The 27,912-nt window shown below is 36.6% G+C and overlaps 1 protein-coding gene across 1 annotated transcript in view; it reads left to right on the top strand.

The window, feature by feature from the left end:
- Positions 1 to 27,912, top strand: part of RRM1 (ribonucleotide reductase catalytic subunit M1) — a 37,149-nt gene that overhangs the window by 3,405 nt on the left and 5,832 nt on the right. Inside the window, exons 2-15 of the mRNA XM_040489150.1 lie at positions 4,411 to 4,499; positions 7,251 to 7,428; positions 8,496 to 8,596; positions 10,562 to 10,621; positions 11,500 to 11,539; positions 12,902 to 13,064; positions 16,780 to 16,921; positions 18,258 to 18,341; positions 19,510 to 19,671; positions 20,282 to 20,361; positions 21,025 to 21,226; positions 23,433 to 23,582; positions 23,789 to 24,010; positions 26,097 to 26,173. Coding sequence (XP_040345084.1) covers positions 4,411 to 4,499; positions 7,251 to 7,428; positions 8,496 to 8,596; positions 10,562 to 10,621; positions 11,500 to 11,539; positions 12,902 to 13,064; positions 16,780 to 16,921; positions 18,258 to 18,341; positions 19,510 to 19,671; positions 20,282 to 20,361; positions 21,025 to 21,226; positions 23,433 to 23,582; positions 23,789 to 24,010; positions 26,097 to 26,173 — 1,750 coding nt within the window. The remainder of the gene's footprint in view (positions 1 to 4,410; positions 4,500 to 7,250; positions 7,429 to 8,495; positions 8,597 to 10,561; positions 10,622 to 11,499; positions 11,540 to 12,901; positions 13,065 to 16,779; positions 16,922 to 18,257; positions 18,342 to 19,509; positions 19,672 to 20,281; positions 20,362 to 21,024; positions 21,227 to 23,432; positions 23,583 to 23,788; positions 24,011 to 26,096; positions 26,174 to 27,912) is intronic.

The raw sequence follows: 27,912 nt of genomic DNA, 5'->3' as shown, positions 1-27,912 counted from the left end.
TAAGGTTAAAGAATAAAAGTTGAGAATCATTGCAATAAATGCAGTGTAGCTGACTGAGTTGTAAAGTGTGCTTTGGAATGCAGTATAGGGTTTTCAAAACATTGGGTTGTAACCCATAGTAAAAATTATATTTTACATCATGACTGAGAACATGCCAGTCTGTGTGTGTGTGTATTCATGAAATGAAAAACTTTTTTTTTCAAAATAATTCCTTTTAAAGCATCCACTTGTACTCTGATAATCACTCTTCTATTCCAGATCTGTTCTCTAGCTCTCCCTCTCTTTTTCCTGCTTATCTCCCTCCCTGTTTTCTCCCTTCCTTCTTAATTCCCTTTACAGCCCACTGTATTATTTTACAAGTCTGTGTGGAAACTCTGCTGGGCACTGAGATTAAGGCTGAGTAGGCAGACATGGTTCCTGTTTTCAAAGATCTTACAATCAATTGATAAAGATAGACACATTTATTTTCATTATTTTTGTTTTAAGTTTATTTATTTTGAGAGCAAGCGAGCGTGAGCTGGAGATAGGCAGAGAGAGCGAGGGAGAGAGTCAGCACAGAGCCCAAGACACAGCCCGACCCAGGGCTCAGTCTCCGGAACCATGAGATCACACCTGACCTGAAATCGAGTCAGACTCTCCACCAACTGAGCCATCCGGGCGCCCCAAAGATAGACATGTTTAAGAACTTAATATAATAAAATATGATACTCTGAAAGGTAAAGTAAAGGCTGTAGGAGGCCATTCATTCAGTTTTTCAGAAAGCATTTATTTAGTACTTCTTTGTGCCAGGAACTGTTTTGGGTAGTAGAGATTACAGCAATGAACCAAACAAGGTAAATCCCTTTTCTCATGGCATTTACATTCTGGTGTGGGTGAGAGTGGTATGTATATGTAAGAAACAAGTAAATATAAGAATCAGTCAACTTCAGATCATGATTAGGGAGATGATGATAGTAAAACAGTAATGTAATAAAGGTGATTGAGAAGGTAACCTTAGGTTAGATAGTCAGGGAAAGGTCTGAGGAGCTGGCATTTGAGCTGAGCTCTGAGTAGTATTAAGAGCCAGCTGTGTGAAGATCTGTGGGTTAAACATTCCAGGTAGAGGGGATAGAAAATCATACCTTGTAGAAGAGGCACATCCTTGGTTAACTTACAGTATAGCAAAGTCTTCCTGAAGAGAGAATTAGAGAAGTTTGTAATCAAGAGGACATCAGACAATTAGTATTCTAGAGAATTTCAGAAGAGGAAGAGGTCAGTGTAAGTTTGAGTGCTTGGGGCAGGTCCCTTGGTATAAGCATTGATGTGGGTGTGGGAATGGGAGGCGCTATTGGAACTTAATGTTATTTTCACAGGGAACAGGTGAAAAAGTGATAGAGGGCCAAATTAAGGAAGATTTTCCTTGAGAGAAGAGGATAATGTAGGCAGTGAGAAGCAGGGATTAATGATGTGATGAAGTCAGCATCTGAGTTGCAAAGCTGACCAAGTGGAATGATAGGCTAGAAAATGGGCCTTTAGACTTCCCCTTCCAGGGTGAGTCGGTATAATTGCTGTTATATTTTTGTCAGTTTCCTGATTAACTTGGCAGCTGCAGAAATCTGTTTGCAAATATTGCTTTGTGATCATCTGTCTGCTTAGTTAGCCAGTTGGTAGAGCATTGAGGGCCTAGTCCCAGTGTGGGCCAGTAAATTAACTCTGTTGCAGGGTTAAGCACTGCATATGTGAATCTGGCCAGAACAGGAGATCACAATGGTGGTCAGAAAGAGGGCTGTCATAGTGTTCAGATATTAGTGCAGAAGAAAAAATATCCTGTTTTATTGATGAAAGGTTAGTAGTGGTGTCTTAATTTTAATTTATTCTTCATCCAACATTTGAGAACTTACCTTGGGTCAGCCACTGAACTAAGTTTTAACATAAAGATGTGAATGAGAAGGCCAAGTGTAAACATATAATTAACATGTTGCCCTTTAGTTACAAGTTAAAAAGGATTGGGGATGGGGAACAGAGAAGATAAACCAAATGAATCAGTTTGGGGTACTAACATTTATTGAGTGCCTCTTTTGTATCATATACTGTGATCAGTGTTTTCCCAATAAGAGCAGCTTTTTTAAAAAAAAATGAGATATAATAATTGTACTTATACCAAAGCTTTTAAGACAAAAGCACTTTTTTACCTAATCTCATTTTGTTGTTATAGTAAACTGATGTAGTAAGAAGAGGTATAATAATTATCCTTATTCTGTAAATGAAGATCTGTAATGTCTGGTCATATTGTGTGGCTTGCCTAAGACAAGCTATTTAGTGATTGGATGTATCTACTATTCTTGACAGGAGTAAATAAATAAAGGTTGGATGAACTACTATTGAAGTTAAACTAAGAATAATAGGACTTTGTCTGGAAGGACAAAGAGGATATATTCTGAATACAGAATCGTAAAAGGACTAACTAGATAAGGTCTACATGTATTTGCTTACCATATCCCAGAAATATGAAAACTAAGAGGTTGGAAAAAGCAAAACAAAAACTAAGAAGCCTCTGGAAGATTGTCTTGAATTACAAATAGAAGTATGTCTTTACATGGTATGAAGTACATTCAAAATCATGAATATGTAAGACAAATTTATCATGAAGATGTTGGACAGGTTTTAAATCATTTAGCATTTCCTAAATATTTGAGTACCTTGCTAGGCCTCGGTTCTTGGTCAGGGCACTGGACAGTGTATTGGTAAATAAAACTTGCAAAAATATTTTTTCCTTTTGGAAGTTATATTCTAGCAGATGAGTGGGGAGCTCACACGGTAAACAAATACATAAATAAAGTACATAGTAAGTCAGACGGTACTAAGTGCTGTAGAGAAAAACTAAGCAGAGAAGGAGGAGGGGGGTAAGAAGAGCAAGGCTGTGTTTGGAGCATTGCAGTTTATTTATTTATTTATTTATTTATTTATTTTTGTTAAAAAAATTTTTTTTTAGTTTATTTATTTTGAGAGAGAGCAAGCAGGAGTGGGGGAGAAGCAGAGAGAAGGAGCGAGAGAATCGTAAGCAGGCTCCACACTGACAGTGTAGAGCCTTACACGGGGCTTGAACTCACAAATCATGAGATCATGACCTGAGCTAAAAACCTAGAGTTGGCCGCTTAACTGACTGAGCCAGCCAGGTGCCCATGGGGTATTGCAGTTTAAAAACAGGGTGATCAGGGGCACCTGGGTGGCTCAGTCAGTTGGGTGTCCGACTTTGGCTCAGGTCACGATCTCATTGCTTGTGGGTTTGAGCCCCACGTCGGGCTCTGTGCTGATAGCTCAGGGCCTGGAGCCTGCTTTGGATTCTGTGTCTCCGTCTCTCTCTGCCCCTCCCCTGCTCATGCTCTGTCTCTCTCTTAAAAATAAATAAATGTTAAAAAAAATAAAAATAGGGTGATCAAAGAAGCCTCACTGGGAAGATAGCATTGACCAAATACCTAAAAGAGTATAGATAGCAAGGAGGCCAAGGTTGCCAGGGTTGAGTAAGTGAGGAAGGTGGGAAAGAAGAAGGTAAAGTTGGGGAAGGGCAGGGGCACACAGGATAGATTGTGTAGGATTCTGTGGACTATAATGATTGTACTCGTAATGATTTTGACTTTTATTCTGGAGGAGATTTGCGGGGGATAATGTCATGATTTTGACTTAAGTGTTGTTTTTTTTTAACGTTTATTTATTCATTTTTGAGAGAGAGAGAGCGCACAATCAGGTGAGGGGCAAAAAGAGAGGAGAGAGAGAATCCAAAGCAAGCTCTGAGCTGCCATTGCAGAAGCCAGTGCAGAGCTCGAACTCACAAACCGAGAGATTATGACAGGAGCTGAAGTCAGACGCTTAATCGACTGAGCGACCCAGGCATCCCTGAACTTAAGCTTTTTGTTTTTTTGTTTGTTTATTTATTTATTTTGAGAGAGAGAGAGAGAGAGAGCAGGGGGAAGGGCAGAGAGAGAGGGGGAGAGAGAATCCCAAGCAGGCTCCATACTGCCAGCGCAGAAGAGCCCGACATGGGACTTGATCTCATAAATGGTGAGATCATGACCTGAGTTGAAAGCAAGAGTTGATGCTCAACCGACTAAGCCACCCAGGCACCCCGACTTAAGTTTTAAAGAATAATTCTGACTGCTATCTGGGATAAAGGGAGAAACATCATTTGGGAAGTTATTGCAAGAATCCAACTGATTTTTAATGTAAAGGAAGAAGGGAAGACTTTCAGTATAAAATCCCTACTTTTTGAAGACACAAAATTTTTTGATGAATCTGTTGGGGTCTGAACTTTTTATCTGTGAAATAGCATCTCATGTTCATCAATATTCAAAATTCGTGTGTTAATTACCTTTGATTCTTTGACATCACTATGTTATTAAGTGCTAACGTGAATTGCATGGTTTGATTCTTCAGATGGCCGCCAAGAGCGGGTTATGTTCGACAAAATTACGTCTCGAATCCAGAAGCTATGTTATGGACTTAATATGGATTTTGTTGACCCTGTAAGTAAATATGGTTTATATTTAAACCTTGTTTCATGTGATTCTTTTTACTAGTCTCTCTTATCTCTTATCATTCACTTGATACATATTTTGGTTTGATATTTTGGTTATGGCGTTGGATATAAAATGTGAATTCATTGCTTAATGCTTATTTTCTAAAAAACAAAAACAAAACAAAATTCTAAAACTGGGTCCTGTGAGTTCTTTTCAGAGCACTATGAAAAGAACTCACAGAACTCACTCTCTGGAAAGAACTCACAGGACCCAAATTTAGAAAGACTTCCTTGAGTAAATTGTTGTATTCATAAGTGGAAAAGCCTGTAGAAAAGCTTCTTTTGGAGTTATGGTCATTTGGATAGGAACTGGTTTGAAATTTGCTTTTTTGTTATCTATGTAGAAAGAATACATTTAAGTAATATAAAGTGGATTTCATGGACAACATTTAAATTAAGGAGAACTATTCATAAGCAAGTTTTTCTGTTTTTCTCATTTTTTGTAACTTAGCTACTCTAGACCCTTATCAACTCTTCTCTGGATTGCTGTCTGTAGTGGTCTCTAAAGTGTCCTCCTGGCCTTCCTCTAATCTTGCCCTCTTCAGATGCATCTTACACATAGCTTCCAAGATGATCTTTGAAATAGAATCTATAAGAACCCTTTTTCCAAACCCATTCATATTGCCCCAGCTTTATTTAGGTATTTTATCTGTACTGTTGTACAGTACAGCACATGCTGGTGCTGGCCTCAGCATTAATTACGTGATATGGAAATTCGTTATATGTCTCTGTCCTCCTCTAGAATTGAGGGTGGGCTGTGTCTTATTCTTGTGATATCCAACAGTGCTTGGCATATATGTAATTAGACACTTGATAAATATTGAATTGACCAAAATGTTCAAAAGAAAATAATTTTAAATAACCTTAGAACATGCATATTATAAATTCTTTTATATTTAACAATATAAATAATATTATAAATAAATAGGAATGTAAGTAAAATATACTTATATTTTATATTTGTTTTTATATTTAGGAATTCTAAATAATAATTAGAATAGTTGAATATTTGGGGCGCCTGGGTGGCTCGGTCGGTTAAGCGTCCGACTTCGGCTCAGGTCATGATCTCACGGTCCGTGGATTTGAGCCCCGCGTCGGGCTCTGTGCTGACAGCTCGGAGCCTGGAGCCTGTTTCCGATTCTGTGTCTCCCTCTCTCTCTGACCCTCCCCCATTCATGCTCTGTCTCTCTCTGTCTCAAAAATAAATAAATGTTAAAAAAAAAAAAATTAAAAAAAAAAAAGAATAGTTGAATATTAGAGTTGGAATGAATCTGAGAGATCAAACTATTTCATCTTCCTGGTTTAGAGATGAGAAAGTTCCAAAGACAGGGGAGTGAGATGTACAAGTGACTTGTTATTTTATCCTGAATTCTGATTACTTGCCATGTAGCACCAGAAGCTATTCAGAAGACTTCACTACTCTTTTACTGAACATAACTTATATCTTGGATCTGAGAAGAAAGTGATCAGGAGCAACTTGGGCTTAGGTATAATATAAGTAGAATTGATTATAAACTAGTGATACACACACACACACACACACACACACACACACACACACACTTTTTTTGAAGGGGGCATGCTTTGGTTAACTGGGAAGTGCATTGATTTTCTGTTGGATTAAGGTGTCTTAAAGATTCAGTCAACACCCACATATATACAACTTAGAATTTGTTTTTCTTTCCTTTTCTTTATTTTGTTTTTAATGTTTATTATTTTTGAGAGAATGCAAGAGACAGTGCAAGCAGCGGAGGGGCAGACAGAGGGAGACACAGAATCTGAAGCGGGCTCCAGGCTCTGAGCTGTCAGCCCAGAGCCTGACGTGGGGCTCAAACTCATGAACCGTGAGATCATGACCTGAGCCGAAGTCAAGACGCTTAACCGACTGAGCCACTCAGGCGCCCCTAGAATTTGTTTTTCTTAAAAATATATGGTAATAACTTGTGCATTGTGTGTTTTAAAAAGGGGAACCTCTTACAGTATGGTCTTGAAAACAGTGAAATACAGTGAGGTTGAATGGGATGTGGAGCAGAAGACTTAGTAACTGTGGGCAAGTCCCAGTATCCTGAGCCTTAGTTTCTCAGGTAGAGTGGTGATGGTAATAATGTCCATCTCACATGGTGACTGAAATGTCAGAGAAGATTATGAAAATTGAGCTACTTTGTGACTACTTGTGAAGTGCTAAAGAAAGGGTAGTCATTAAATTATTTGATGAGTCTGCCTCAACCCTAATTTATACCTTTATCTCCTTTAATTGGAATGATTAAAGTTTGATTCATTTGTTTTCTCATACTTGTCCTTAGGTAGAATTGGGGGGAAATGGGTAAGTATATAGCTCAAACCCTGGTCACAGAGGGAGAATTTGAATGAAAGATGAGAAAATACTTATAAAATCACTGGTTTGTTTTTAGCTATTTTCCTGTGAGACTATTAATCTTTATAAAAGCTATACTTGGATTTTCTGTTTGTTTGGTGACACCTCTTCATAGCAAATGTAGTATGCATTGTCTGGTGGATCTATTGGTTTATGTGTTCTTATTACTAAGTTTCCCATAGTTTATTCTGAAAGATAATTTTTCAGGAAAGGTAGTTGTCTATTTTGTTTTGGTAACAAATTTGATGGCTTTATTCATTGCTCTTTTAAGGAGGCTAGTGGTTCTTGGAGAAGCTCAAGTAATTCTTGGTTTTGTTTTTATAGGCTCAGATCACCATGAAAGTAATCCAGGGCTTATACAGTGGGGTCACCACTGTGGAACTAGATACTTTGGCTGCTGAAACAGCTGCGACCTTGACTACCAAGCACCCTGACTATGCCATCCTGGCAGCAAGGATTGCGGTCTCCAACTTGCACAAAGAAACAAAGAAAGTGTTCAGTGGTGAGTCTCCAGGAAAAAGTTAGACTTCCCAGAAAATTTATAAGGCTACTAAAATGAAACCCTAAATATCAAAAGTTACATCTTACTTTAAAAGTGTGCGTATTAGTGGCAGAGAAGAGACTGGAACTTCTGTTTCTCCATGCTGCTGACCTGCATGAGAAAGTCAGTGGATCCTTTTCTTCTCTCTCTCTCTCTCTCTCTCTCTCTTTTTTTTTTTTTTTTTTTTTTAAAGCCCATCAGTGGTTGGTGGTGGTTTGGTTGGTAAAATGAATAATATTTATTGGCAAATTCTAGGTTGAACAAAATGTCTTTTGTCACCATTAGCAAGCATTTCATTCCATCACTCATTTTATAGCTCAGGGAATGTGGGCAAAAGAAGGTTAAATAATTTGTTCAGTGTGTAAAAAGTGATATATGAAAAGTCAGCTGGTAGACTGAGAGTACAAGTCTTTTGGCTCAATTGCAGATTATTATTATTTGGAGCTCAAATATCACCCTCTTCATTGGATTTATTGTATATATATTAGTTTTACGAAAATTGTTCTATAGATTCAAGATAATCCCAATCAAAATGTCAGCATTATGTGTGCTTATATAAGTTTTATATGTAAATGCAGAGAGCCACACTCTGCTATCTGCTGTGATGTCTTGAAGAACAAAGTGAGAGGGCTAACTGTTTATAGAAATGAAATGCTTGTGATGATAAATTATGAATTTAAAGTTGAGTTTCTATTCTGTTGGGATAAAAAACAATTGAGATAATAATTTCTGCTTTTCTGTATTTTCAACCAATAATTCTCAGTGGGGTTGGTCATCAGAATCACTGGGGAATCTTTTTCACATTACAAGAGCCTATGTTTACTCTAACTCTGGAAGATGTTTCCTTTACTGAGGTATTAATCTATATTTATTCAACATGTATACGTTTATGAGCACTTTCTATGCTAGGCAGTCAGATAGGGTGGCATGAAAAAAAGGGTTGAAAACCCTTAGACTGTTATCTGAGGATTGAATTTGCTGTTAAGTGATTTTGATATTTATTTATTTATTAAAAATTTTTTTTTTAGATGTGATGGAAGATCTCTACAACTACATAAATCCACATAATGGCAAACACTCTCCCATGGTGGCCAAGTCAACACTGGATATTGTTTTGGCCAATAAAGATGTATGTATAATGCTTTTCTGGTGAAAATTTTTTTATGGATTCCTTTTTTTTTTTTAAAGCAAGCATATTTTTAAAAATTTAAACATTATAAATAGTATAGGTAAAAAGTAATTCTTTCTCCTTCTCTGAATCCTGTTTTCTAGAGCAAGAATGTTTTATCATTTTTAACTATATTTTTCTAGAGCTGTTCTATAATATATGTGTGTATGTGTGTGTGTACGTGTACATATATGTTTTTCCTTTTAGTGGTAGTATACTATGCATACTGCTCTTGCTGATACTTTTTTCACTTTAAGTTTATCCTGAAGATAGTTTTATATCAACATTTATGAACTTACCCTATTCTTTCTAACAGCTGCATGGCTTTCCAGTTTATAGATTTATTATCATTGTACATATATGTAAGAATTGCTCTGGTGATGAATATTTGTTTTCCATTTCTTGCTGCAGCAAATATCCTTGTATGGTAGGTGCTTTGCTCATAGATGAGTATATCAGTAAGATAAATCCCTTCAGTGGAGTTGCTTAGCCAAAGAGTATGTGCATTCAAAAATTTAGTAGACATTGCCAAACTGACTCCCAGCATAAAATATTTAGAGATCTTACTCAGCAACTTAAAAGTTGTTCACTTGTGTTTTAATCCCTTTCTTAACTAGATCCCACAGGACAAAAAAGGGAAAGATGTGTAGGTCTAGCCAGCCCTTTTGTACATGGATTTATTTACCATGTTTTTACCTTTGGTAATAGAATGATTAGTCAACTGTCTCTCTAAATGTGTATCTGATGTTAAAGAGAGTGAGAGAAAACTGAGTTGTTGTGTGTTGTTCATATGTGTAATCTTGAAGACAGGTTAAAAACAAAAATAGGGGCACATGGGTGGCTCAGTTGGTTGTATCCATCTCTTGATTTCAGCTCGGGTCATGATCTCACAGTTGTTGGATCCAGCCCTGCCTTGGGCTCCACGCTGAGCATGGAGCCTGCTTAAGATGCTCTCTTCTCCTTCTGCTCCTCCCCCCCTCATGCATGCTCTCTCTCTCAAAAACCAAACCAAACCAAACCCCAAAAATAAAGAACAGCAAAAACCTATATTTATAAAATAAATACTGATAAGCAAGTATTTCAGTTCCCCATTACTTGGGCTAGGCACCTACCTGCCTTTGACAACAAAGATGCCCTTAAACATTTAAGAATAAAGGAGGAGTGTCATATAGATTTTTCTAGTTCTTGGGCATGGATCATTATACAGAAAGCATTTCTGTTTTGTGTTTTGAAGAACAATAATAACTCCATTTTTTTCTATCCAAAATGACTGTTTGTACCTAGTTGCTTTTGTTTTCCTCTAAACAGCTTTATAGCAAAGAAAAACTCTGTAACAATGACCAATTTTGCTATAAATCTCATTGTCATGACACTAGTTTATTTAAAACCTGCTAAAGGACCATGGATTTTGAAGAGCCTTAGAATTAATGTAATCCTACCCTCTGTCATTCTTTATTAAACTGTTATGTGCAGTTTAAAATGGGCTAATTTTGAAATAAAAATATGTAGTAGTAAATATGTGGTACTAATACCTTTAAATTAACAGGTAGTCTAAAAACATGTTTAAGGATGATAATGTCTCTTTTATGCTTATGTTCTTTCCTTCTTTAATTACAGATTAACTGTAAATATAATGGGGGAAGTTTGGAAAATCCCATTTATATTTTTACTTATGTACAGCTTACATATACATGTTCTCTTTTAGTCTTTTAATATACATGTTTTTAAACCTAATCAAGATACTCTATATACTGTTTTACTTTCCTAATGTTAGATATAAATTTCTAGTCTACAACAATACTTAGTGTTCTTCCTTTGTATCCTTTGTCAGTTTTAGTTTCAGGGCTGAAAGAGATCAGATTTTGTGAAAATCTAATTATCTTAATTATGGTTTTGTTTGTTTGTTTGTTTTTTAACCCCTATTAGCGCCTGAATTCTGCCATTATCTATGACCGAGATTTCTCTTATAATTACTTTGGATTTAAGGTAAATAATGGATTCTAAATAAGTGGGAATTCCTCATTAAATTAGCAAACACAGGTTTTTGTTTGTTTTAATGATACAATTATAAAAGCAATAAGTTTTGGGAGTTGGGATGGACCTGGGGGATTAGGTTAGGGTGGCGATGGTTGTTTGAATTCAGGAAAGATAGCTTAATCCATTTGCAGTTTTTGAATTTTACAGGTATTACTTGTGGATTACTTAAAGAGATATGTAGATACTTGGCTAGAATGATTCCGTATTATTCTATTTATGTAACAACTGTTTATTGAATCCCTACCATGTACAAAGTGCATTTTAAGGTACTTTTGTGTTGATAAACAGTATTGTGCAATGATTGAGAACATGAATGTCAGGCCATCTGGGTTCAAATCTCTGCTCTCTTATTTAGCTGGTTAATTTTTTTTTTTTTTTTTTTTAGCTGGTTACTTAATCTCTCTGTGCTTATTTCCTCACCTTTCGAATGGGGATAATGATAATAAAATTTCAACAATAAATTCTCTTGAGAATTAAATGACTCTGTGTGTGTATTGCTTACATCAGTGCCTAGCTTTACAACAGCACTTTGCAAGTATTAACCATAATGATGATGATGATGGTGAATACCACGACTTCTGCATTTAACATTTTACACATTAATATAGAGCTGGCTTTTTCTAGAAGTTTTCATGTAGTCTTTTCCAAAACAGATGGCCAACTGATAATGTTCCAGACTGAAGCTAGTAAAAGTATATATGCTATTCTTCTCATTTAAAATAATACAAAAACTGAGAATATTTCAATAGATTGCCTTATTGGGAAAGCTGTATTGTGTCTTTAAAAACTGTGCTCTGGAAGTTTTTTGGTTGCTTTGCTTTTTCTAGACTCTGGAGCGGTCCTATTTGTTGAAGATCAATGGAAAAGGTGAGAAATGAACATGTTTGTTATATTTTCTGTTTATTATATTGAATATAGAGCTTTGAGCTATTAGCCTTAACATTTCTATTTGAGCACTAACATTTTTTTTTTAGTTTTTTAAAATTAATTAATTATTTTTTAATTTACATCTTAGTTAGCATATACTACAGCAATGATTTCAGGAGTAGATTCCTAATGCCCCTTACCTGTTTAGCTCATCCTTCCCTCCTGTAACCCCTCCAGCAACTCTTTGTTTGTTCTCTATATTTAAGAGTCTCTTATGTTTTGTCCCCCTCCCTGTTTTTATATTATTTTTGCTTCCCTTCCCTTATGTTCATCTGTTTTGTATCTTAAATTCCTCATATGAGTGAAGTCATGTATTTGTCTTTCTCTGATTAATTTTGCTTAGCATAATACCCTCTAGTTCCATCCACATAGTTGCAGATGGCAAGATTTCATCCGCCATATATATATACACACACACACACACACACACACACACCCCACATATTCTTTATCCATTCATCTGTTGATGGACATTTGGGCTGTTTCCATACTTTGGCTATTGTCAGTAGCACTACTATAAACATTGGGATGCATGAGCCCCTTCGAAACAGCATACCTGTATCCCTTGGATAAACATCTAGTACTGCAATTGCTGGGTTGTAGGGTAGTTCTTATTTATTTATTTATTTATTTTTTAATTTAAATTTTTTTTTTTTAATTTACACCCAAATTAGTTAGCATACAGTGCAACAATGATTTCAGGAGTAGATTCCTTAGTGCCCCTTACCCATTTAGCCCATCCCCCCCCCACACCTCCTCCAGTAACCCTCTGTTCTCCATATTTATGAGTCTCTTCTGGTTTTGTCACCCTCCCTGTTTTTATATTATTTTTGTTTCCCTTCCCTTATGTTCATCTGCTTTGTCTCTTAAAGTCCTCATATGCATGAAGTCATATGATTTTTGTCTTTCACTGACTAATTTCATTTAGCATAATACCCTCCAGTTCCATCCACGTAGTTGCAAATGGCAAGGTTTCATTCTTTTTGATTGTCGAGTAATACTCCATTGTGTGTGTGTGTGTGTGTGTGTGTGTGTGTGTGTGTGTGTGTGTGTGTGTGTATACACTACATTTTCTTTATCCATTCATCCATTGATGGACATTTGGGCTCTTTCCATACTTTGGCTATTGTTGATAGTGAGCACTAACATTTTTAACTTTAGATTTGGTTTATGATTAATTGTTGGTGCTTATTGGTATAAAGTTTTTTAAATTGTCTTTGGTGTTCCTGTTTTGACTCCAGTACATGTCTCAGCCTAGTTTTTCTGACATTTCCCATCATGTGAAACTCCATTTGTTTTTAGTGGCTGAAAGACCACAGCATATGTTGATGAGGGTATCTGTGGGGATTCATGAAGAAGATATTGATGCTGCTATTGAAACATATAATCTTCTTTCTGAGAAGTGGTTTACCCATGCCTCTCCCACTCTCTTCAATGCTGGTACCAACCGCCCACAGCTTTCTAGGTAAGTGTCCTGTATGTTTGCTTTTAATGTTCTGAAATGGTTTTGATTAGGGAAGTAAACCTTGACCTGAAGAAACAAGGCAGTTAATCACATACAAATTAATGCAAATGAGGGAACAAAGCTGTAGTGATTCACTGATAGTATGATTTTTACATAGGAAATTCAAGAGCATCTACAGATAAATGATCAGAATTAAAAAGAGATTCTGACAAAGCATCTGGATATAAGTTCAGTATTAATGAAGTTTCCTATTTTAGCCCTTAGATGATTAACTTTTAACGTGTATCATTTATAATACTGGAAGGTACCTAGGAATAGATCTAATAAAAGATGTGTAAGACTTTTAAGGAGAAAATTCTAAAACATAATTGAGGGACATTAAAACAAGAGAGTGATTTTATATCATAAATGGATTTAATATTATAAAGATGTCAATTTTTCTCAATTTATGGATCCAGTCAAAATGTCAACATGCTGATTCCAAAATTTATTCAGAAGAGCAAAAGACTAAGAACAATTTAGTAGGCTTTTCAAAGATACCAGGTACTAATCCCTGGAACCTGTAAATGTTAATTTATAAGGAAAAATGATCTTTGTAAATATGATTAAGAAGGATCTTGACATAGGAGGTTGTCCTGAATTATCCAAGTGGGCCCTAAATCCGATCAGAAGTATCTTTATAAGAGAAAGGCTGAGGGGGATAAGATACATACAAAAGAGAGGAGGCAATGTGAAGATAAAGGCAGAAATTGGAGTGATGTGGCTATAAGCAAAGGGGCTACCAGAAGCTGAAAGAGGCAGCGAATATTTCCCGTAGAGCCTCTGGAGGGAGTGTTCTTGATTCTGGCCCAGTGAAACTTACGTTAAACTTCTGGCCTCCAGAACTGTTTCAACCCAGCAAGTTGGTGGTAATTTTTTAGGGCAGCCACAGGAAACTAACATAAATAACAATAGCAGGTTTTGAAGAAAAAGCCCTGCCAGATTTCAAGACTACTCTAATGCTATGGCAATTAAGACAGTGTGGTATTTACCCTGAGATAAGTAAACCACAGGAATGTAACAGAGAGCCCAGAAAGAGATTCAGGCTTATAAGAGAACTTGATGTATAATTGAGGTGTTACTGCATTTCACTGGGGGAAACGGTGCTAGGGAAATTGGTTATCCTATGGGGGAAAATTAAATTTCCCGTTTTCATTCCATATACAGAAATATGTTAAAAAAAAAATCTAAATGTGAAAGTAAAATCTTTTAGAACATTAGAGAAAATAGATAAATATTTTTCTTCCTACTTTTTACTATGAGTTTCAAATATTCAGAAAAGTTTGAAGGAAGGACAGTAAATGTCTATACACTCACCTCTGCCTAGATAAAAAAACTATTACCATTTTATCATATGTATATGTATGTATTTTTTATCTTTAAAATTTTTAAAAATTTTTTGATTTTTTTGAAAGTAAGTTGTAGACATCATGACTCTTAATACTTCATCATGCATCTTAATGGGAGATTATATGTGATCTCAGAATGATGAAAGATTTCTTAAAGTAGGTATACTAGATAAAACATCATAAAGGAAAAATTGACTACATTAAAATTAAAAACTAATGTGAACCAAAAACAAAATGGAAAAACAAGTTTCAGCCTGACAGAAGATATTGGCAGTGTATGTTAACTATCAAGGGATTACAAGAAAAAGACGGGCTCCTGGGTGGCTCTGTCAGTTAGGTGTCTGACTCTTGATTTCAGCTCAGGTCATGATCATGTTTGGTTAGTTTGAGGCCTGCATCAGGCTCTGTGCTGACAGTGTGGAGTCTGCTTGGGATTCTCCGTCTCCCCTGCTCCCTGCCCTTCCCATGCTCATGTGTTCACTTGCTCTCTCTCTCTCTCCCTCAAAAATAAATAAGCATTTAAAAAATTTAAAAATCAAAAAATATTTAACGTTTATTTTTGAGAGAGAAATAGACGGATTGAGAGTGGGGGAGGGGCAGAGAGAGGGAAACACAGAAACTGAAGCAGGCTCCAGGCTCTGAGCTGTCAGCACAGAGCCTGACGCAGGGCTCGAACCCACGAACCGTGAGATCATGACCTGAGCTGAAGTTGGACGCTTAACTGACTGAGTCACCCAGGTACTCCAAACATTAAAAAAATTTTTAAAAAGTTGGGGAAGCACCTGGGCAGCTTAGTCAATTAAGCGTTCGACTTTGGCTCAGGTTATGATCTCATGGTTTGTGGGTTCGAGCCCTATTTCAGGCTCTGTGCTGATAGCTCAGAGCCTTGAGCCTGCTTCGGATTCTGTGTCTCCTTCTCACTGCCCCTCCCCTGCTCACACTCTGTCTCTCCTATCTCTGCAAAAATAAACAAACATTAAAAAGAAATTAAAAAAAAGAAAAAGACTTAAAACTAAATAGAAACATGGGCAAAGGATAAAATAATTCACAGAAGAAACTTGACTGGCCAGTAAACATGTGAGGTGATAAATAAACTTTGCTTGTAATTAGGAAAACGAAAGTTAACATAATGAGATATTTCATGCCTATCAGACTGATAAAAATTAAAAGGCTGGTAATACCAAGTGTTGGTAAGAATGTAGAACATAGGGAACTCTCATACATTGCTAAGTGAGTATACTTACCCATCCACTTTGGACAATATTTAGTATAGTGGAACATAATGCGTATCTTTTGACCTAGCATTTCCTGTTGTGGGTTTATTTTCTACAAAAATCCTTACACCTAAGCCCCAGGAGATATGTTCAAGAATTTCCACAGCAACATTGTGTAGAATAGAAAACAAATTGGAAAATCCAAATGCCCATCTACAGGCAAATGGACAAATATATTGGCATAGCCATACAGTGGAACAACTTATAGCAAAGAAAGTAAACTAACTAGTGACATGTACCAGTAGGAATGAACAATATTGAGTTAAAGCAAGTTGCAGAAGGATAAATGAAATTTAAAAATGTAGAATGTATATAAATGTTTTTAGAAGGTAGAAATGCATGGAAATGGTATGGGATTGCGATTAGACTATATATGTAGTGTCGGTTTTCTTGATGTAGTGATAAGTACAAAGTATATGTCATATTATTCTCTGTATCTTTTTGAATGTTGTCATATTTAATGGAAAAAGTCAATGGATAGAATTCATTTGAGTGGATGTATATTCAAGATAGTGAAGGGATCCTTAGTAGAGTAAGTAAAGTTCCTGAGGTAGGGAGCAGGATGAGATCCAAAGCACAAGTTGGAGGGGTTGTCTTCCAAAAGACTGTAAAGCAGCTAACTTTTGGAGGACCTGTCAAAGAATTGACCATTGGATAGATGTTTTTTTATTTCACAAATTTTTCTTGGCTTACTAATAGGTTGGAAAGACCTATTATTGATCTATGCGTAGGAATTTGCAGGAGAAAATGTGTTAAGGCACATCTGCAGTCTGATAAACATGTGAGTTAATATTTTTGACTTTATTGTAAGACTTCCTTCTAGGCTTAACATCTGGGATAGGCAGCAAGATATTTTTAAAATAATAAGATATGTTGATATGTCTTGTGTCATATCCAGTAAAAGTTTTTTTAATTTTTTTTCTAAAATAACTAGGAATTTTGTAAACTTCAAATCTTATTTGCCCAACTTACTGTTTTGGGGTGTATATTCAGTGTTGTTTCTCTGCTTTGTTTCATTTCCTTGCTGAATTGTGACTTTTTTTTCCCTTGTAGCTGCTTCCTTCTGAGTATGAAAGATGATAGTATTGAAGGCATTTATGACACTCTAAAGCAGTGTGCATTGATTTCCAAGTCTGCTGGTGGAATTGGTGTCGCTGTGAGTTGTATTCGAGCTACTGGCAGCTACATTGCTGGGGTAAGCTTCTGTTTTATGACTAAAAGATTGTAGGATAAAAAGATAAGCAGCCAGGCTTATCGTTGAGAGGGCATACGCTGGAGCTTGGGAGACCTGGGTCTCTGTTAAGTGCTAACTGGCTGTGTGACTTGGAGGGAGTCATTTCACTATTTCTAGCTTCTGGTTTAGATTAGATGATCTGTCGGAATTTTTTGGCTCAGATTTTGGAATTTGGATTTGGTGCGATAATAATAGCAGCTATCATTTATTGATTGCTTATTATATGCTAAATTTGTTATAAAAGTTTAACTGAGTTACTCATTTAATCCTTGCTACAAGCCATACGATATGGGTACCATTAGAGACACATGGTAGGAACTTTACTCTTTACAATAACTTTGTGATTAAAGGCAATATCATCTTCATTTTACAAGTGAGGAATCTGAGGCTTAGAAAATTAAATTACTTCCAGAGATCAGTCACTTCATATGTAGTAGAGCCAGGATTCATGTTTTACAAGTTGGCTCTTTATGATGTAAATTTAGTCCTTTGCTAGTTCATTATTCATTGGGAGTCAAGATGAAGATATTGGATAAGAAAGACCTGGATTTAAATCCTTTCTCCTCTACTTAGTAGTAATGCAGCCTAGCATAAGTTATTTTACATCTCTGGGTTTGTTTCCTCACCTGTAATGTGAAGAAAATATCTGACCCTACAGAAGAAAGTTAGGGAGTCCAGAAGGAAACTATTCTATTACATAGTGTTTTGGAGCACTTAACACACAATAATAGGGTGAGCCATTGCTCACTTATCTTTCTAGTCTGTTTAAAGGCTTACCTTAGAGTTAGAAGGATTATTTTAAAAATTTGATGAGGTATCTTTTAGGAGTCTTTGTGTTTTCTTATCTTCATTCTAGAATCCATTTATTGTTGAGAATCTCCATATATCTTTATTGTCTTCATTTATCCACTGTGTATAATTCTTACTATAAGTTGCCTTTGGGGAAAAAGACACCGTAGTTGTGTTTTTATTCTACTCAAAGTATATCTTTATATAATGACCATTATAAGGTATGGAGGTTAAGTTCAGCTACCCAGGTTTCAGATTCTTTTGACTTGTAATTGTAAATTAGAGATGCAACAAGAACATTAAAACAACAATTAGGGGAAAACAATATTTTGTTTATTTTATATTGGGTATTCTGTTTATAAAGGGAGAGATGGAAAGCAGATAAAACTTTATATAGACTGGGAGAGCTCTTGTAACATATTCACTGTTGAGCCAATTTGTTCTTTTCCATGCTTACTTAGTCCCACTTTTCTCCTCCAGATGCCTTTATTCTTGGTCTCTCTTTCAGACTAATGGCAATTCCAATGGCCTTGTGCCAATGCTGAGAGTATATAACAACACAGCTCGATATGTGGATCAAGGTGGAAACAAGGTATGCTCTCTTACTTGGAGTCTTGGAAATTAGGACTAAAAATCTTTAACCATGAATGCTTAAAATAAGGTGATTTAGCGTGTATATTTGTAATTACTTTGCTTTTTTTTTTACTTTCAAAATCAGTTTAATGAGGTGTAATTTACTTCAAAAATGCACATACTTTAAGTGTACAGTTTGATGCGTTTGACAAACGTGTATACTTATGTAATCACTATACCAATCAAGATATAGAACATTTCCATTACTCCAAAATGTTTCCTCAAGCACCTTTGATTAATCACCCCATCACTCCCACCCATACATACTTTACCTTTGGCTCCAGGCAGCACATGATCTAGTCAGCTTTGTATTATTTTTATTTTATTTTTTAAGTGGGCTCCACACTCAGTGTGAGGCTTGAACTCATGACCCTGAGATCAAGAGTAGCATGCTCTACTGAGTGAGCCAGCCAGGTGCCCCCAGTCAACTTTTTTTATATGACAGTTTATTGGCAAAGAATTTCTAAAATTGTAACTTATATTGATACCTAATCTTGCATAGGAGTTGTAATAGTCTTGTAGGGGTTTTTTTGTTGTTTTTGTTGTTTAACAAAAACAAAACTCTGCCTGTTTCACAGAGGGAGAAGTAGAATTGAGAGAATTGGATTGTTTGCCCAGTGTTATCAGCAGGATAGTTTGCCACTTGAGGCTGCCTCTTACATATATGTAGACACACTAATTACCTGGTAGTTGATGAATTTCCTTTGATGGACTTTAAAAACAATCTGTGGAGATCTTGATAGAAGACATCACTTTTTTGATCTTTGGTAAGAGCACAATTTATAATTGTCAGAATTAAAGCGATTTTCTTTGGGGTTTGCATACGTGTCATATAATGGAAAGTAGCTGGATGACAACTGAAGGAAGCTCCGTCTGTAGTTCACTGTGTCACTCTGGACAAGTTATTTCATCTTTCTTGTTCTTTCTTATCAATTGCTCTTTTTCACTCCTAGAATTATAAGAAAAATACTAGTACTTATATTTATAGTACTTTTATTTGTATTATGTCATTTAATTCCTTACTTGTAATGAAGATCAAAGGAGATATTATAAAAATGCCTTGGAAAATATGAAGTTTCTTTGTTTCATTCTGATTTTGAAAAGAATGATGATGTATTTGCCTTTAGCGACCTGGGGCATTTGCTATTTATCTGGAGCCTTGGCATTTAGACATTTTTGAGTTTCTTGATTTAAAGAAGAACACAGGAAAGGAAGAACAGCGTGCCAGAGACCTTTTCTTTGCCCTTTGGATTCCGGATCTCTTCATGAAACGAGTGGAGACTAATCAGGTGAGAAATAGGTACCTGTTGGTAAGAACAACTTTATTCATATCAGTTTTCTTTTTTGTCATCTTAAATCATGCTTAGGAAGAGCCCACCTGCATGTTATGCTATGGAAGAATTTTAAGCAAGTTAAGAGATGCCATTCCTACCTTCTTGGATTTTTGTTTTCTTTAAAAAAATTTTTTTTTAATGTTTATTTATTTTTGAAGGAGAGAGAGGGTGTGAGTAGGGGAAGGGTAGAGGAGGGGCAGAGAGAAAGGGAGCCACGGAATCTGAAGCAGGGACCAGGCTCTGAGCTGTCGGTACAGAGCCTGATGTAGGACTCAAATTCACGAGCTGTGAGATCATGACCTGAGCCGATGTCGGCTTTAACCGACTGAGCCACCCAGGCACCCCTTGGATTTTTATTTTCTAAAGTAGGTGCTATCGGACCTAAATGCTTAAAAGATCATGTATAAACAGGTAGAATTAGATGTTTGAGCCCGAGTCCAAAATGATCATTTCTGTAGCAGATTTCCAAGAGAGTCTATACAAGTCACCCTGTCCCTTGCAGTGTTCCTAATGGACTATGTGTGGTTGGTTATTTGAAGTTTCGTATGGGTTCTTCCTTTTGTAGGACTGGTCTTTGATGTGTCCAAATGAATGTCCTGGTCTGGATGAGGTTTGGGGAGAGGAATTTGAGAAGCTATATGAAAGGTATGGGAAAAATATGAAAGTAATCATTTTTAACCGTATGTTTCTTTTATTTGGGGAATCCAAGTGTCAAAATATCATCAATCATTAGCCAGTTTCTAGGAATCTTCAGAAGCATCCAGTAGAGAATGTGATTAATAATATATTTTGGTCAGATTTGCTATCTGAATCTTCACCAAAATTGAGTTTCTATCTTCTTTCTTAAAACTTTGGGAGTTATAAAGAGGTTTTTAACTGATCCTTATAAAAATTAAGACAGAGAATATTATTTTTGTCAGTACATGACAAAAAAAGAAAAAAAAGTTATGCTTTATATTGCACCCAGGAATCAAGAACAGTTAGGACACATGTCAAGAGTTTATTAAATAATAGTACAATAGTAGGAGATTTGACCACTTGAGGTGTTATTCCTTTTCCTTATGAAGGGTTTTGTTGATTTAGTGGAATTGGGGTATATTCAAATAGGTCCAGAGCTGTCTGATTTTCCTCTGTGGCTTTAGCTATAGTAAAATAAAGATCATATTCCTTCCCCCCACTCCCACCCTTTTAGCAAAACATAGTAAACAATTTAAGAGTTTTTGTAATTTTATATTTTAGTGTCTTCAAGTTGTCTGCAATAAAGATTTTCTTAAGGAATATTAAAATAATATTAGCTTTGTCTTTCAGTTATGAGAAACAGGGTCGTGTCCGCAAAGTTGTAAAAGCTCAGCAGCTTTGGTATGCCATCATTGAGTCTCAGACAGAGACAGGTACCCCGTACATGCTCTACAAAGATTCCTGTAATCGGAAGAGCAACCAGCAGAACCTGGGAACGATCAAATGCAGCAACCTGTGCACAGAAATAGTAGAGTATACCAGCAAAGATGAGGTAGGTAGAAAAACTTCTGCCCAGAGTACTGAGAGAAGAATCTTAGGCAGTTATTGTTTGTGCATCCCTCACTTGATTTCACTTGAGGTGGGGGAAGGGAGTTTTTGTAGTTTGTTGTAAATAGAAGGGCACTAAAGTAGAGATTGTAAGGGAACAGGTGTGATCTGTGCCCTCAAATATCTTACAGTCTAAGCCATGTAGAAAAGATTTAATCACCTTTTTATTACACACACATTGTTGTAATAATCTTTACTCAGTGTTCAGTCATGTTGGTTTAGGACAAACACAAAAATGTGTCAGGATGTTCATTCAGTTTAAAGTATGTAATAAGCAGGTGGAGAGTCTTTTTAGTTAATGGTGAGACAAAATTCGAATCTCAGATCTTTAAGGCAATTCACAGAAGAGGTAAGGATAGAAATGGGACATAGATTTGGTTTCTTAAAAAAGAAGTTTATAGACAGGCTTTCCATTTGGGAAGAATAGCCTGTCAGATCAGAGACAGGAATAGGTTTTATGCAGTGTGTATCAAATAAGTTTGTTCTGATGGAACAAATACATTATGGTTTGGTATATGGAGAGATGGCTATAGCTGAGGGAGGGGAGATAGTAGGTGAAAGCTGGCATGTCGCAGAGGTAGGAAGCCCTTGTAGGTTCCTGGAAGGAAAATAGCATCAAAATGCTAGGATGAGAAGGATGGTTCTTGTTTCTGGTGATAGAGTGTTTTGGTGTGAGAAGAGGTTGGAGGTTAGCCTAAGGAGATTGTTGTAGTGGTTGAATGACAGGCTGCTTGGATGTTGGATATAAACTATGGAAAGGAGGAGGAAGCCTCCTTCCCTAGCCCCTGGCAACTTCTACTAATCTGTTTCCTACCTCTGGATTTGCCTCTTGTGGGTGTTCCATATAAACAGAATCATATAATATGGTGGTCTATTGTGTCAGGCCTATGTCACTTAGCATGTTTTCAAGGCTTATCTGTGTTGTAGTATGTATCAATACTTCATTCATTTTCATTCATAATCCTTACAATGCCCCATGAGGTCATGCACAACTGGGGATGCCCATCTCATCTACTGTTACTTTCCCTCCTTGCTTATTGTGCTCCAGCCCTACTAATTTCCTTGCTGTTCCCAAACATATCAAGCACACTCCTTCCTCAGGACTTTTGCTGTTTACTTTACTTTGAATATTAAAATGCTCTTCCCCCCCACCCCCCAGATAGCTACATGGCTTGCTATCTAACCTTTTCAGTTTGTTCATATGTCCTATTCTCAGTGATGTCTTCCTTGACAACCGTATTTAAAAATGGCATCCTTCTGTCCTTATTCCTAGAACTCTTTTGTCTTTTCCTCCCTTATTTTGCTCCCTAGCATTTATCAGACTCAATTACCGGATTATGTGATTTGAGTTATACTTTATAAATGGGTACTTAGGCAACTTGTGTAGAATTGAGTAGATATGAAGGGCATGAGGGAGTCTAGGTGAGAGGAGTTGAGAGTTTGGGTTAGGATAGTCCTAATCAAAGCGGAAAAGAAAATATTCATCTAACATTATTTAGCATTTATTATATGCGAGATGTGGTACCAGAACTAAAAATATAAGGGTAAATAAGATATGATTCTTTCCTGGAGAAGCTTATCACCTAGTGTAGTGTAGTGGAAAATCACCTGAAGAGCTTTTTCAGAATTCACAAACTTGGATCTCCTGTTGTTAAAGGCTTATCAGAATCTCAATTAGAGTAAGGTAGGAATGTGTAATTTGGAAAAACGTTCTATAGTGATGGAAGTGTTCTGTATCTGGTGGCTGTTGAGCTCATGATATATGATCATTGCAACTGAGAAACTGAATTTTTTATTTTATTGAAATAGCTACATGTGGCTAGTGGCTGGTGTATTAGACAGCATACATCTCCTGACTGAGACGAATATACATAAAAAATTATAGCACAATGGGATGTATGTCTGGTCATAGAGCCATGGAGTATGGAACACAGATTCTCTCTCCTTCTTACTTATTTCACTGGTGCGTGTTATAACTCACATGTGAATAGGTATTGGGATTTAGAAATGAACGATGAAGAGGGAGAAGATAAAGATAAAAATTTTATAATTTAATATCATAGAGCATTAGAGGCTTACATGTTGCTGTCATTGACATGGGGAAGAAATAAAAATTGTGTGACTCTTGACCCCTTTTCTTTGCATTCCAGGTTGCAGTCTGTAACTTGGCTTCCCTAGCCCTGAATATGTATGTCATGTCAGAACACACATATGACTTTAAGAAGTTGGCTGAAGTTACCAAAGTCATTGTCCGAAACTTGAATAAAATTATTGATATTAATTACTACCCTGTCCCAGAGGTATGAATAGATTTTTTGCTTATTGGTAATTATCGAAATCCAAGTTGGAGGGAGTGTATCACGGTCTGCCAGTCATCATTTAAATGTCTGTCAGTGGAATGGTGTGAGAAAATGGAGATAAAAAGAGAGAGGGTATCATTTGGTGCAGAATGTTGCCTTTTCTATTCAGTAATGTCTCTTTCTTCTCTAAATCTGTTGGCACAAAGGCATGCTTATCAAATAAACGCCATCGCCCCATTGGAATCGGGGTACAAGGTCTGGCAGATGCTTTTATTCTGATGAGGTATCCTTTTGAGAGTCCAGAAGCCCAGTTACTAAACAAGCAAATCTTTGAAACTATTTATTATGGAGCCTTGGAAGCCAGCTGTGACCTGGCCAAGGAGCATGGCCCATATGAAACCTATGAGGGCTCTCCAGTCAGCAAAGGAGTAAGTATATGGATGAAATTTCTTTTTGCTTATAAGTTTCTGTAGTAGGCTGAATGGTTGCCCTCAAAAAGATATGTTTACATCTTATTGCTGGAACCTGTGAATGTTATCTTTTTGGTTTAAAAAAGTCTTTGCAGATATAATTAAGGATTTTGAAATAAGATTATCCTGGATTTTCCAGGTGGGTCCTAAATCTAGTGACAGTATCCTTGTAGGAGACAGAGGGGAGGAGGAGGCAACATGACGATGGAGGCAGAGACCAGAGTAACGCATCCACAGCCCAAGAATGCTGATAGTCACTAGAAGCTGCAAGAGGCAAAGAACAGAATCTGCTCTAGAGCCTCTGGAGGGAGTGTGGCCCTCCCAACATGTTCATTTTGGGCTTCTGGATTCCCGAGCTAGAAGAGAATAAATTTTTGTTATTTTAAGCCACCGAATTTATAGTAATTTGTTATACCAGCCATAGGAAGCTAATATGGTACTTTTGTTCTCTAGAGTTAAAAAGATACTTTTTTTGTTTTAAGATTTAATTTTTAAGTAATTTCTGCACTCAACATGGGGCTCAAATTTATAACCCCGAGATCAAGAATCACATGCTCCACCAACTGAGCCAGCCAGACTCCCTTTATCGTAGGCAAAGTTCTTTTATTTATTTATTTTTTTTATTTTTTTAAGATTTTTATTTTAAGAAATCTCTATACCCAACGGGGGCTCGAACTTACAAACCTGAGATCAGTAGTCCCACGCTCTATCAACTAAGCCAACCAGACGCCTCACCCCTTTGTTTATTTAAAAAAATTTTTTTTGACATTCATTTATTTTAAAAGAGAGACAGAGCATGAGCAGGGGAGGAACAGAGAGAGGGAGACACAGAATCCGAGGCAGACTCCAAGCTCTGAGCTGTCAGCACAGAGCTGATGTGGGGCTCAAAGTCATGAGCCATGAGATCATGACCTTAGCCGAAGTTGGACACTCAACCGACTGAGCCACCCAGGCGCCCCTCCCTTTTATTTTAATGTTTTATTTAGAACTAGTCATTGGTAAAAGTGACCTAAGAAGAATGCCAACTGTATTAGTTTTCTTTCGCTAAATTATAGTACATTAAAACAACATATGTTATCATCGTTTCCTTGAGTCAGGGTTCCAAGCTTGCCTTAGTTTGGGTCTCACAAGGCTATAGTCAAGGTGTTGGTAGAGGCTGGAGTCTCATCTGAAGCTCAGAGTCCTCTTCTAAGCTCACCTGGTTGTTGGCAGAATTCATTTTTTTTGTTGCTGTAGAACTCATGACATCTTGCTTCTTCAAAGCTAGTGAGAGAGAGTGTCTCATTTCAAGAATACCCGAGTCTAATTGCTCTTTTGAGGGCTTTTATCTGATAAGTCGGGTCTACCCAGGATAATTTCTCTTTTGTTTATCTCAAAATTAACTGATTGGTGACCTTAATTACATCTGCAGAGACTTTTCACCTTTGCCATAATCATGTAAGTGACATCCATCATATTCCCAGGTCTTGCCCACATTTGGGAGGAGGACATTGTACATGGGCTGTGCACCAGGGGGTGAGAACCTGGGAACAATTCTGCTGTCCACACTGCCTTTATTATTGGTAGAATGATTTTCTTCAGTGTAAAATAAAATGTTATGTTATTTTTAGTCTTGATGTTCCTGCTGATTTTGGGGAAGTCTGATATGCAGTGATTTGAAAATAGATGTCTAGTAGCTAAGCAAATAGATCAAGGGGCAGATCAAAGCAATTAAGAAAGATGAAAATAGAGTAACACTTTACAAAGAGAATGCATCTCAGCAATATACTTGTGTTAATGTTAGGATTTCCTGGTTTGTAGATATGATATGGATTCTAGATATGATAAAGGGAAGAGGTAAGCCTTAACCAGTTTTTTTAACATTCTTTTAATCAGTTAGACTGCATGGAAATTTGGCCAGGGGAATCTCTGGACTTTGAATTCCTCACACAGTTCCATTAGAAGACATTTGTTGGGATGTAGGGCATGGCAGTCATTCGGTTTTTGTCATGGTTTTAAATTGTTGTAGGGTGGTTTGTCATAAATTTGCATTGTTTATCCCTAGATCCTTCAGTATGATATGTGGAATGTTATTCCCACAGACCTATGGGACTGGAAACTTCTCAAGGAAAAGATTGCAAAGTAAGTAAGGAGATGTAAGGTAGCTTTAAAGTAAGGAGGGTTTAACTCTCATGTGGCTTTCAGAAGTTAGGTATGTTTTATTAACTTCTGAAACTTATTTTTCTCTTTTAAATGGGGTTTACATGACCTATTTACAGAACTGTTTTTGTAAAAATACTTTGTAAGATAATATATGAATAGTAACCTGCAAATTGCTTGGTACACTGAAAACATTTTAATAAATGGTAGGTATTATTATTAACTCATCTTGTTTTAGGGGCTTAACTATCAGGATTAAGCAATTCTTTTTCTCATTAAACCTTCATATTTTCCATTGTGCTTGCTTTTTAAATGTTTTTCACTTTTATTTTTTGCTTAACCACCTTGGTGATTTGTCAAAATGGCTTTTGCTGAATTGATTGTCATAGGAATAAGTTAGGGATTTTGGAGAGGTTTTGGAGGGTAATGTGTTAAACTGTGTGAAAGAAAAACTGTGAAACTTGAGGTTTTTTAAGGCCTTTCAATCTAAGAAACATAAAAGATTTAAGGGCAGGTAGAATATTTTGCTTAGTGAATAATAAACAAGTTGTTTTCATTTTCTTCATGAGTCTGTCATCTGTGGGTTAATGCATATGCAAAGTGTTTAATGTTTACAGAAGGAAGTAATAGGTTTAAAATACTCTTTAAAAATATCTGTTCACCTTAAAATTGTTTTATTACTCAAATAATACATATTAGAAAATCTAGGAAAATATATGTGTGAAAGGGAGTAAAATGAAAAGTATCCCAGTACCACCTCCCCCAAAAACCTGTTTGTATCTTCTTGTCTCTCATCTTTCAGATTTTCTTTTGAACATGTGTGCATGTGTACATTTACATGCAAATTCAACTTTTACAAACATGAAGCTATAGTTTATTTTTTGTGTTTTTTTTTGTCAAAATGCTATAGATATTTTTCTATACACAACTTTTTAAATTTTCAAAATTAATACATGAATAATAAAATTCAAATACAGAAATAAAATGGAAAGTAAAAGCCCTTCCTTTTTTTATTTTTAAATGTTTGTTTATTTTTGAGAGAGAGCACGCAAGCAGGGGAGGGGCAGAGAGATGGGGACAGAGGATCCAAAGCAAGCTCTGTGCTGACAGCAGCAAGCCGATGTGGGGCTCGAACTCATGAATCATGAGATCATGACCTGAGCTGGAGTCAGGCCCAACCGACTGAGCCACACAGGTGCCCCAACAGCCCTTCTTTTTATACCTCTTCTGCCAACCACTTGTTCCACAGAACAAACAAAAACCAGCTTACTCCTTTTTCCAGAGATAACCGTTGTTAATAGTGTGTATTTTTCTAGACCTTTTTCAGTACACTTGCAGATGCATACAGTTTTGTTCCAAAGATGTGATCAAACTTGACATTCTTTTTTTTTTTTTTTTTTAATGTTTAATGTTTATTTATTTTTGGGAGAGAGAGGGAGAGAGACAGAGTGCAAGCAGGGGAAGGGGCAGAGAGAGAGGGAGACACAGAATCCAAAGCAGGCTCTAGGCCCTAAGGTGTCAGCACAGAGTCCGACACAGGGCTCGAACCCACAAACCGTGAGATCATGACCTGAGCCGAAGTTAGATGCTTAACTGACTGAGCCACCCACGCGCCCCTAACTTGACATATTTTAAGACCTTTAGGGATTTATTTTGGACATCCTTCTTTTTTTAGTCCATGCAGATCTGCCTAATGTTTTTAATGATTACAGACAATTCCA

This window comes from Herpailurus yagouaroundi, unplaced genomic scaffold, assembly GCF_014898765.1.
Source record: "Herpailurus yagouaroundi ecotype Mexico unplaced genomic scaffold, PumYag 180, whole genome shotgun sequence".
In the NCBI taxonomy this organism is placed as follows: domain Eukaryota; kingdom Metazoa; phylum Chordata; class Mammalia; order Carnivora; family Felidae; genus Herpailurus; species Herpailurus yagouaroundi.
The sequence above is the reverse complement of the archived record's forward strand: the minus strand, read 5'-3'. Positions and strand labels throughout refer to the sequence as shown.